This window comes from Trichoplusia ni, chromosome 21, assembly GCF_003590095.1.
Source record: "Trichoplusia ni isolate ovarian cell line Hi5 chromosome 21, tn1, whole genome shotgun sequence".
NCBI lineage: Eukaryota > Metazoa > Arthropoda > Insecta > Lepidoptera > Noctuidae > Trichoplusia > Trichoplusia ni.
The window spans coordinates 1,823,146-1,835,343 of NC_039498.1; the positions used below are offsets into that span (position 1 = coordinate 1,823,146).

The following is a 12,198-nucleotide window of genomic DNA, read 5'->3' on the forward strand; positions in this document are numbered from 1 at the left end:
TTGTCGGACCTAAATCCAGTCTTTTAACTTGTTGGACATCACTTAACACAGTGATTCGAAGCGACCGGGTATTATAGATATAAAGGCGTCTTTCAAAAACCGGGGTTAACGAATCGATGCTCAGCCTATACAAGTTTACCTAGTCAGACATTGACCATCGTATAAATATAGATACTTGAAACATCCCGTTAAAACCCTATATTATGTGTCCTTTCTAAATTTTCTTCTAAATTTAAAAAAAATATAAGATATTGAGCAGTGATATTAATTTACGAGCAAAACTAATAGCAAATCTTAACTTCTGTGATACGACTATTGTAGGTGTGGGTGCAAGACACAGCGCACTATACTACAAAAACAGTCCTTTATTCTGAACTTTTATTAGGTTATTATTTTGACAGTTATGCTTTCTAGATAATTCTATTTCGAAACAGTATAATTATGGTAAATAAGCATCTTTTGAAAGCGTGTTCTGTGCTATTTGAGGTTTGTTATTTTGAACCTTATAGGTAAAACCATAAGATGCAAAAATGTTGGAAAATGCTTAGTGTGAGCGAAAAGTCGTATGTTACTAGTGAAATTATAGTGTAAACATGATTTTAATTATAAAGGAATGTGTAAAATCGTATTAAATCATTTCTGATGATTTTTTTTTATCAATGAATAAAAATAATGACCTTATCGCTTTTAAATAACTTGTTAGTTAAGTGTGGATTTAAGAAATCAGCGAGACTTGGTTGGCAGAACAAGTTTCATTAAAATATTCAAAATTAAAACTGAATATTTTAATGTTCTAAAATGACGTTCACTCAAATGTTTGAAACTGACAGTAGAAAATAATGTGACAAGCAATGCCAATTAAATACATTTGAGTGAGCTGTGTTTAAAAAAACTTTTTAATAAATGAGATATTAAATGATTCACATTTCTATTATAATTTACAATTTTAATCGATATGTTTATTAAAAGTTAAGAAAAAAAATAAAAGGATAAAATAAAAATTAATTCATAATTTATTTAAATTCTGTACCCTCCATAATTTTGCATCTAAAATGTTTTTTACATAAAAAATACAATTCAATTAAAACTGTAAACTAAATGAAAAAAAAAAAACAATAGAATATTGTCTATGATAAAAAATAATACGATTCTATATCCCTAGTGCTTGAGTATCATAATTTCATTATTTTTAAATTACATACAAACCCATACATTCCGGTTATTTCACACATTTTTGTATAACTAAATTATCTACTAAACTTATGTTTGACAATGTTATTTTAAATTAAAATAATAAACCTATTATTTTTAACGTTACATTCATATAATTCGTTACAAATATTTAATGGATTTTTAAGTTTATAATTAAAATTCATAGCTTTGATTCTCGAAAGGACAAGATTTATCATTTAATAGGACAACAATTTATTAGAAATATGCTTGACAAGCCAATTTATACATACAAAGCATTACATTTTAGGCGCTGAAAAACTGTTGAAAATCCTGACAACTATAATACGCTGAACTGAACTGGGTAACTTTTTGAACTATACTTTTATACTAATATATAAAGCTGAAGAGTTTGTTTGTTTGAACGCGCTAATCTCAGGATATTTATATCTCTCTTTTGTCACGGGAGAACTTCATGATAAGAGACCCGGTCCTTTTTAAAGGCGTGTACGGGGACACAGGTCCTATATGTAGAGGCCATATTATTAATATTATAACAATTGTGAAAGCGTGACAGCGCTATGCACGGCGTAGAGATCTCTGTATGTATGTAGGATCTCTTTCACAATTCTTATAATATTACTTTAAAAGACTCGTTTAGTGATTGATAACAATGGAAAAGATTTAATGATATTTGAAAGTCGCCATATTGGTGTTCAAAGAGCAGTGGTTAGCCTTGAAACTACCATTTCATAACGTTGGACGTTTATAATGTAATTATATTATCACACGCCCACTGTGGCGCTTGTAATCATTATGAAAGAATAACAATTATTGTAACATTGGAAGTCGCACTTGATACGTGATCTTATGTGTCACAATTAGGAGTAAATGATCAACTTATTTGCTATCCGACAAATAGACTTCAAATATTCAAATTGTTGTCTATTCGTTCGGATTTAACATAGAAAACGACGGTAAAACGATCTATATCTTGTAATTTCGCAATTACTCATTGCAAATAATAACAATTTAATATATAACTTTGGCCACAGTACATTTTGATCACAAAATCCATGGCACTCTACTTTAAGTCAAATGTATTATAAGAACCAGATGTCCTAAACAAATATAACACTTCATTACCACAAATACAAGACTGCAAATATATATAAACTTCATTACTACCGACTATCATGACTATACCAATTCAGTACATTAGAACAATTATCAAAATTAAAGCCGTTTTAGACAGTGCAAGATAAACACGCAAGTCGCGGTACATTGACGTCAATATTCAATCACTTTTGTTGCTATTGCCGTATCACCCAGCAATGTATTACAACTTGCAAGACATCGTCTAAACAAGCCTTTAGCTGTCCAAGGACAACTATCAAATATGTAGAAACGTTTACTCAGTGAGACACCAAATATAAAACATAAGAAAATAAGTATTATACAATTAGTTCACAGATTCAGTTCAGCGTAATATAATTAAGGTATTTGACAAAAAAAATGTTTAATCCATCAGATACATTACCAAAACAATATTGGATAAGTATTTTTTCTTTTATCTCGTAAACATGACTTGAAGGTGTTACACTGATATAAAATCTTGTGTGACGTCACATACCAGTACGCTTTTTACTAGCGAGTGATGTCTCTAGCCCCCAATACCCAAATTAAGTGCTTTTAAACTTCTTACAGATGTGATAAAACGAAAAATACTTATACAATATTTTAGTAATCCAATCTGCCGGACTAATAAGATTTTTATGCCAGTGGATTAACAAATACGTTATTTATTATTGGTTTATAGTTCTAACTAATGTTTAAACTTGTAGTTTAGTAGATAGCTTGGTCCCTGTCTGATCAACTCTCGTCGACTATCGAATCATCAGACCTGTCGGCGCTCATGCAGTCGCCTTTGGGCGCCACTTTCGATGGTTTCGCTGTTTTGCCGACGAATATTTCTACCTCCTGAAAATGAGAAATATATGTTAGAGAAATGTATTGTAGTTAGAATGATGTTTGAGGTATAAGTGTCACTAGAATTTGTTATGAATGTTTGAATAGATTAGATTTGGATAATTAATGGCTGTGATTGAATATTTAATAAAGTTTCAATATCCGGGTCTTTTAATCCATAATGACTGGTAGATAATAATGAATCAAAATAATATAAATAATTTGACAGGGCATTAACATCGTGGATCACACAAAAGCCGAGTCCAACACGTTTTGTTTTGTTGATAATCTAGCTACTGTACGATTAGCCGAAAGGTTCCACTAGCATTTGCGTGATCCACGAACGCTTGTCCTGAGTCTGGGTGTCTTTGTGCATGTGACTTGAATGTTTGTGAACCCCTCTGTGAGACAAGGTCTACATTCCAAGCTGCGAGAGTTACATTTCTTTTTAAATAAGGAGCTAATAATGATTTGGGGTGTTATTTACCTGGCTTCCCTCGATGCCCATGTCCTGGGAGTCCTGTCCGCTGGCGGAGGGCGCCGCGCGGGCAGCCAGCTGCCGCTCGCGGGCCACGCGTCTGTAACATAACATGAGTTTATTTAACAGGGGACAACATAATTTTTTTGTCTCAAGACATAATAATAAATATAATAATTATGGAGTATTAAAGTTTTGACACATTATTAATTCATTGAATTTCGTTAAAATTAGTATTTTAAATGTTTTTGTATGAGAATGAAGCAAAGTAAATTTAGGATAACATTAGAAGTTGAATAATTACGTCAATACGTTAGCGGGGAAATGTGATTCGTTTTGTTTTGTCTATTTCTGGCCAATCCAGGAATGGCCATAAATATACAAAACAAAAAATTGACCTTTTGAATATTGTCAGAGTTGAAAAGAGAACTTTCTTAGCTAGTCACTCGGTTTACATAAAATGGTATATAATAGATAGATATGCCCCCACCTGCGATGTTCGAGCATGGCCCTCCTGTCGGCCTCCCGCTTCTGCGCGGCGAGGCGCGCCTTCTCGTTGGGCTGCGGCGGCGCGGCGCGCGCGCGGCGCGGCGTCGCGGCGGCGGCCGGCTGCGGCTTCACAGGGGCTGCCAGCTGGGAATGGAAAAAATACTATAGTCCGTCAGATAGATTTCCAAAAGAATATTGGATAAGATGGAAATTCATTTAGGTATATGCTTTCGCTTTTTCTTTAAGTACGAATGCCATAAAAAGTGTCATAGAAAGTCCAGACGAAATTAAAATCAACTTAAACGAACAAAATCAGTTTAACCCGTTCGACGTTCTGTCATAAAAAAGCAAACACAATAAAGACGAATGAGAACCAACTCCTTTTTGAAGTTTGTAGAAAATGCGGATAGCAGTAAAAAAACTGCTCATCATAATTTCTACATCACTGATCACATCGGGATCAAGATTTGTCGATGACATAATAAAGGTCTCGGGTCGAGTCTTAATAAGGCTGGCACAAGACTGTAGAAATTGGCACGAGAAAGGGGAGGCCTATGCCCAGCAGTGAGAGGATAAAGGCTGCGGATGATGATGATGATCGCTTCGCAGTCCTTACATTTTACTTGACTGCATATTTACATATAAAGACCTCACCTCCTGCCAATCGTTCGCCTTGAGCTCTGCGATTTGCTGGTACAGTGCGTCCACATTCTTGACCTGGAGACACACCATGTCCCAGAACCCTTGCAGGTCCTCAACTGTGGTGGGGAACGGCTCGTCCAGCCGCTCGTTGATGTTGTTGTAGCATAGACCTGGAAAAATATACGTAAGTATGTTAGTTAGTACCTGTTATATGAATAACTGAACCATGCCCAGGTAGAGTCACGCAGAGCATGGGCCTACGATCCTGTGTCTCTGGTTGAGGCAGTTGAATGGGCCTGGGGTGTTTTTAGCCAACAAGAACCCGAAATACACCCCAGGCACAGAATATAGGGCCATAGTTGCGATATGAAGACATCTTCAATTGGTAAATAAGACATGAACTGCATTAATAAGGCAGTCTTATAATGATAAATAAGATTTCAAATATTTTTTTTGGAGTTTACAGCCAAAGCAAGAAAACACTTCTTCATACAAGACCTGGTGTTTGCTTAGCATTAGGTAAACAGAGTATTATTGTTATCAATTTCGGTTTAGCCTCGTGCTGAAGTATAACAAACAAACAAACAAACAAACAACAATGTCATTGTTCTCCAGCCCGTATATACAACCTATTTGTAAACATCACACAATGGGGAAAAACAATAACATGAACACATTTTGTAAAAACAGTGAAGGAAAACATCGTGAGGAAACCTGAATTTGAAATATTGGAATCTGGGATAAGGATGATGACAATTTTTGTTGATAATTTTTTTTTTTGGGCTTGCAAACGGAAATTATTCAAAGTACAGTGAATGGAACTTGTGTGACGTCACTTGTCTTTATGGATTTTGCTTAGTCGTTACGTCAGCAGTTTCTAAATTTTAAAGCAGTTAATCTTTGTCAATTTTTACTGTTCAGATTAAGGTAAAAATACGTTTCTAATATTTTCAATTATCTATCAAACGGACTTACAAAATACATTTTATACTCAATCTACCATCCCAATCATATGAAAACAGATAGTTCAACACATTTGTGCGCTATGTGTGCGTGCGATTGACAGCGACTGTTTATTATGGAAGCTTTAATTAGTATGACAATGACACACAAATGAAAGGGGTGTTAGTACACAACGTCAATGTGTATTTACAAGAGTTACGCACACATGACGCCGCATATACGAGTTGAATTCACTCTACCTGTAGTTTTATTGGAAGAGCTCTTAGCCCAGTAGTGGGTAAGTCTGGTATTGAAATAAAAATTCCTTTTACGGATTTTATAGCGGTTTAATTTTAGTTCCCGACGTTTCGACTCCTTTGCAGGTATCATGGTCACGGGCAGAAGTAGTTTTATTTCAATGTCTAACATTCGCGTAAACCATCAAGCTAAGCAGCTAAGCTAAATTAGCCTAAGCTCTGGAATTCGTATTACCTTCAAACTGCTGCATTTTCTGCGTGGCCAGGAGTCTCGCCTTGCCTGATGCAGAGCGTAGGAAACCAAGGACCTCCTCACTAATGTCCTCTCGGTTCTGAAATAGATATAATAAGAGAATAAGTATTTGTTTCACAATGAAATTAAATTAATCATGTATTATCACTTTTACTTTCTGGAGCTGAAATTTCCTATTTGATTACGCTGAGAAGAAACAAACTGAGGGGTCGCAGTCTCTTTTTAAGTCCAGACTTTTTTTTAACGCCCACAAACATACATAAATACATACAAACAGGTCAAACTGAGGACCTCCTTTGTTTTGAAGTCGGTTAAAATGTGTCTGTCCTGTTGATAAAGTAGTCAGTGGCCCTGACTGCTATACTAAAGAGCGTGTGTTCGATTCCTACCTAGGACAAAATAATGATTGTGTGATAAGCACGATTCTTTGTCCGCGTGTATGAGATCTATCGAGATTTTCGGTGATATGAGAAAACTTCGTTGTAATTAATTATTCACCTTTGAATAAGATGGGATTGACATAGGCTGCAAATTATAAAAGTTACCATTTGAAAAATAAATTATAAATTATTAAGGCTTATGATTTTTAAATTCTTTGTTAATTGTTTTATAGTACGTATATGCCATTCTTTTGTTGAGTTAACATAAAAATAACTTAACAAACCAGTCTCAAAATATACATAAAAACAAGTTAAAGAAACCCATACATCTGTGAAAACATCATCGACCTAAATACCATTTTTGTTTATCGTCAATCTATATACTAATATATAAAGCTGAAGAGTTTGTTTGTTTGTTTGAACGCGCTAATCTCAAAAACTACTGGTCCAAATTGAATAAGCATTATTTTTTGTGTTGAGTTGACCATTCATGGAGGAAGGCTTTAGGCTATAAACCATCACGCTGCGACTAATAGGAGCGAAGATACAATGGAACATGTGAAAAAACAGGAGAGGTATAACTTATATCTTCTAACCACGGGGACGAAGTCGCGGGCAACAGCTAGTTCTTTATAAATATTATAATAAGATATTGACAAATTCAACAAGGTGCGAGGTCGACCAATCCTTGGTGGCATTTGAATTATCAATGTCGAATTTGTATATAACCATGTTTATAATTAAATCACATTACAAAATAAGGAAAATTTGAGTTTAAATGGCATGTATCTTAGTTATCTGTTTGGTTTACGAGACTAGTAACTGTGTAATAATAAGTAATATATTATTAGAACTGGCTGACCCGGCGAACTTACTTTAAGGGAATGTAAAGGACCACGAAGGGGTATGAGAAAGAAGTAAGTAAATAAGAAAATTGTAAAGGCATTGATTAATCTTTTTTTTTTGTCTAATTATCAATATCCTACGGTAGGACAGGGCTTCCAATCTTTCACTCTTCACGATTAACACCAAAAAAAGCTGCGTTCCATAACTTTTTCGCAAAACGCCAAGGTGAGTGACCAGGTTAGGACCATACTAGACTAGGAATAGGAAGACGACGAGCCTCTCAGATTAAAATGGACTGTATTATAAATTCAAGATAGCCAAATGTAGATGTAATGTATGTAAATAATAGAAATTCATTGTCGGACAAAAGTTCACGTTAAAACAGATAAAGAGCATCTCCTAATAATCTTATATCGATCTGCGATCGTCACGGATCATCAAATAAATATAATAGCAAGGATCATGAATTCCTTGGCGAATGTTTGCGGCTGAAGAATTTAGTTAGGGCTGCCACCCTGACAGGCAAACAAATTAAGGCTTTAATACAATATTTATATATTACGTTATTTAAGTATAAAACTGCGAAAGTTTTTAAATAATATAGAGTAATTTCGATTGCGAAGGCCCAGATTTAGATTTTAATTCTTCCTAGTTTTTGCATAAATTGAAAGTCAGCGCGGAAGTATCGGCGAAAAGGTAGTCAAAAACCTTATGAATGTTGAACTCTACTAATTTAGCGGGTTTTCCGACTAAACTTTTGTTTGGTAAAGTTTCAGGTTCAAATTTGTATAGCTATTCGGGAAATATGCACGTTTCCGGTAATTTCCAATGTAATTTGGTATTACTAACATTGTTATAAATTAATCATCAATTACTTATTAAAGTTCAGTCCTTTTAGTTATTATTAAAGTTGGATTTAGCTGCACACGGTGTGCAAAATTTGATCGAAAGCGATTAAGTAGTTTAGGAGACCATCGCGGACAAAGAACGTGACACTTAATTTATAAAACTGTCTTTTGTTGAAATAGACAACCCTGCGCTATCCTACCCAGTTTGGTATACAAAATGGAAACAAAACAAATCAATTAGGTGCGCCTAATATGTAGAAGGTTAAAACAATTATGTGTTAAGGTCATTTCGGAATCCAAGGCTGCAGTCTATAAACTTATAAGAATGTACGGAAGATGACTATTAAAATTTCTCTTTTAAAGGATATCCTCCTACTGAATGCGTTTTTAAAGACGGACATTTCATACATTAATAAGTTTCGTCAAATATATGTGGGTGAAAAACATTCATGATTATAGATGCTGCCCGCGGGTCCGACCGCTACAAATCAAAAATGATCCCATGGGAACAACTATCCTGCGTGTTAATCCTGGATATCAACTATCTTTGTAACAAGTTTCGTCTAAATCTATTCAGTGGTTTTTGATTGAAAGAGGAACAAACAAACTTTCGCATTTCTAATATTAATAGAAAGCTGGATTCAGAAAGCTGATACATCAATAACCCTTGAGACAAGTAATACAAAAGCATGACAATAGATTATCAAACAAAATTCCTTTAAAAAAAGTTAATGCACGAAAACCAAAAACACTACAATACCTGTAAGTCTTCTAATTCCTTTTCAGCGGTCGCAGCCAAGGCCAGCAGTCTCTCCGTCTCCTTCTTCTCCAAATCCAGGAAATAATGAGCATCCTTCACCTGGTCCTTCACACCATTTACACTGCACACAACCGGCTCATCAGCCCCCACTGCACTGTCAATCTTTATCACAGAAACACCATTCGTAACCGACACTGCACTTACATCACTTTCTTTCACATCAGTCTTTTCCACTTTAGGAATGTCTTCAATCTTCTGCGGAGACAGGTCTTTCATACACTTCTTTGGCGACAGAATAGGCAATTGGGCGCGGAATTCTGGCCTCAGATGCCTCAAGACGGGGAGGGACACACTCGTGTCCATATCTCCGTTTGGACTGAGACACACGTTTTCCACTTCTTCCACTTTCCTCGGCAGTCTTTCTGGAGTGTTTAAAGACTTCTCTGTTAAGACTTTCGGCTCGTCATCTTCGCTTGAGCTCTTAAGCTTGTGGCGTTTCTGGTTGAAGAACCCTTGCGCCAAAGCCCCAGGCCCGTACAACCTCTCGACTCTCTGCTGTATGAAGCTCTTCATAGGGCTGGTCAGCTTTTCTCCATTCTCCTTCGTAATTTCGACTCTTTTCGAGACCCCATTCGAGGAAATCGTGTAGGATTCAGAACTAAACCTGCTCTCCTTACCGTTCGACGAGACAGTCTTCCTAAAATTCGTCTCCGAATAACTCGATTTGAACGTTATCTCTTTCGCGTTATCGACTTCGTCCGTTTTGTGGAGCATCGAAGTCGCGAAGTTCTTGCTTTCGCTGGATATGTATGGACGGCTCGTAGTCGTCATGTTGCCTAAAAAGTCGTTTTTCAACTGCTTATTTTCCGCAGCCATGTAGACATTAAAGGGTGACGTTGCGAGGTATGGATCGGTGTGCGCCTTGGTAGGCGCTTTCTGTGTCAAATCGGCGCGAGTATCATGGGGCCCGAATGTTGGGACGAGCAGTTTGTTGGCGCTGACGGGCACGGGGACGAGAAGCGAGTTATTTTCACTTCTGTACTGGTAAGTATGTGTTATCGGTCTGATAGGCGAAGCTTCTCGACTCTTATTGATATCCTGTCTCAACTTCGAGTCATATGTCGTGAGGTTCGTGTATCCGTTGACGGAGCAGGCGAGATTTAAGTAACTTGGTTTTTTGTGAGGGATTTCGTCTCTTTTTTTGTGGTGTCCTCTGGATCTGTGGCTGGAGGAGTCTACATGGAGTTTGGGGGGTGGTTTGAGGAGATTCTCGTAGGGTTTTCTCGGGGTGGGGGTGGTGTCTTCTGGGGTCCTGACGGGTGTGGCTACCGGGGTCGGGCTGGAGAGGTAGTTGGGCTGGAGGTTGGAGGCCGCTCGCTCTTGGAGACGAGATGTGAAGTCGCGGATCCTACTGGTCGTTGACGACGGCGTCAGGAGATTCAAACTTCCGGATGTGGTATCTGAAATGGAGAGATGGAATGCGTTAGAAAATTGAGAACACATTTTATTTTATTTCGTAGATATCGTCAATGCCTGAATCTAGGAATAAATTACACATTATATCAACCCTAAACTACAATAGTTAAAAATTATATTTTGACCCAAACGGTTTTGATTTATTCTTAAAGTAAATTTCAAAATTAGGCTAGAGATTAATTCCGAAATAATAATTGAACGATTCGTCAGCTTCAATAAGAAGCCTGGTTTTGCTAATATGATCATCGCAATTTTTCCTTGCGTACTAATTGTATGTATTAATGGAGAATTTCCTCATATTTTACATCAATTCTTTTATTATGAGAAAACGAACCTTATCCAAAACAAACCCTATTTATCGAAGTAAGAATACCTTGAAAAATATAAATAAATCGATTATACTCTAATAATAACATATACACACAAGCCATATCTAAGCGAAGATCAAGACACCAATAAATAAATATCAACTGCAGCTAATTCACAGATAAAAAATACACAAAAAAGCACTAAAGAGGTTGATATAGAAGAAGAAACTTTTTAAACCACTCACAAGAGCTAAAAATTAAGTAATAATCACACATTCTACTTTCAAAAGCACATGAAAATGAAATATAAAAAAAAGAAAATGAGAGTACTGTAATTACCAGCCAGCATGTTTGGTATCTAATCAGTTGGATCCGTGATAACATTGAATGGAGGTTTTTATCAAATGATGTAATTCAAATGTCAAGTGGCATTGGTGGTATTACAGAAACTTGTCAACAGTGTGTGTCAAATGTTGTGTTATGCCATGTGGTGGGAAACAACTCCTGAGACTTTAAAATTGGTAAAATTTGTGGGATGTTGGTAGAATATCGATCTAAATTATGTTTTTGTTTATAAAGGACTTGTTTAAAAGATCAACTGTGTGTCTTTTTTACATCACAAGCCATTTTATCGCTATAGTTTGTGTCTTATTTGTGACATCATCATCTTATAAAATTTTTAATTTGGACGCCACAAACTAAAAAAATGCAACTTAACTTTAAAACAATCCAGTGACAAAAATATCCAAATTCCAAAAATCAAAAAGCAATTCCAACTTCTCTTACCCCAAAAACGTTACTATAACCTAGTTTAATATTTCAAACCAACAAAAATCTCTCATTCACATATCAAATACCATTAAAACATAAAACGGTCCACCTGCATAAGCCCATTAAACTCCATACATAATTGTTCCACAAATGCCGTATAAGTAAGTAAGTGGTCAGACCAAGCTCACCGCCTACATTCTGACTCATGTGTCACTGTGTTTGTATGTATGTATGTATGTATGCTAACAATTTCTTTGTGTTTGTTTATTTCTTAAGATGTTGCAAAAACATTTGCGAAATTACAGAATGTGTTGAATGCAATGTTTTCGAGATTTTGATGTATTTGGATTTTAATATCAACAGATTTAGAAAATGAAAAGTTGAGTCTGTTAGACGGGATGCTAACCCCACAGTGGGACTTATACTATTTAAAGTAATAAATAATGTCATTTTAAACTGGATTCTATTTAATACAATATACCTGAGCTAACTGGAAAGCTCATGAGTGAGATAAAGAGATGAACTATAGACTAGAGACTTGCAAAATGACTTATTGAGTACTTTTCCTGCAAAAAAAAAGCACATAATCTAATAACTGAAACATTTAAAA

General features: G+C 35.8%; 1 protein-coding gene across 2 annotated transcripts in view; it reads right to left on the reverse strand.

Annotated features, from left to right (window-relative positions):
- Positions 1 to 1,155: 1,155 nt before the first annotated feature.
- LOC113504329 overlaps positions 1,156 to 12,198 on the reverse strand; it is a 42,570-nt gene continuing 31,527 nt past the window's right edge. For both annotated transcript variants that reach the window (XM_026886589.1, XM_026886590.1), the window contains exons 4-9: positions 9,034 to 10,493; positions 6,182 to 6,278; positions 4,760 to 4,917; positions 4,107 to 4,249; positions 3,626 to 3,716; positions 1,156 to 3,150 (exon numbers count right to left, since the gene is read on the reverse strand). In XM_026886589.1, coding sequence (XP_026742390.1) covers positions 3,043 to 3,150; positions 3,626 to 3,716; positions 4,107 to 4,249; positions 4,760 to 4,917; positions 6,182 to 6,278; positions 9,034 to 10,493 — 2,057 coding nt within the window. In that variant the 3' untranslated portion in view covers positions 1,156 to 3,042. The remainder of the gene's footprint in view (positions 3,151 to 3,625; positions 3,717 to 4,106; positions 4,250 to 4,759; positions 4,918 to 6,181; positions 6,279 to 9,033; positions 10,494 to 12,198) is intronic.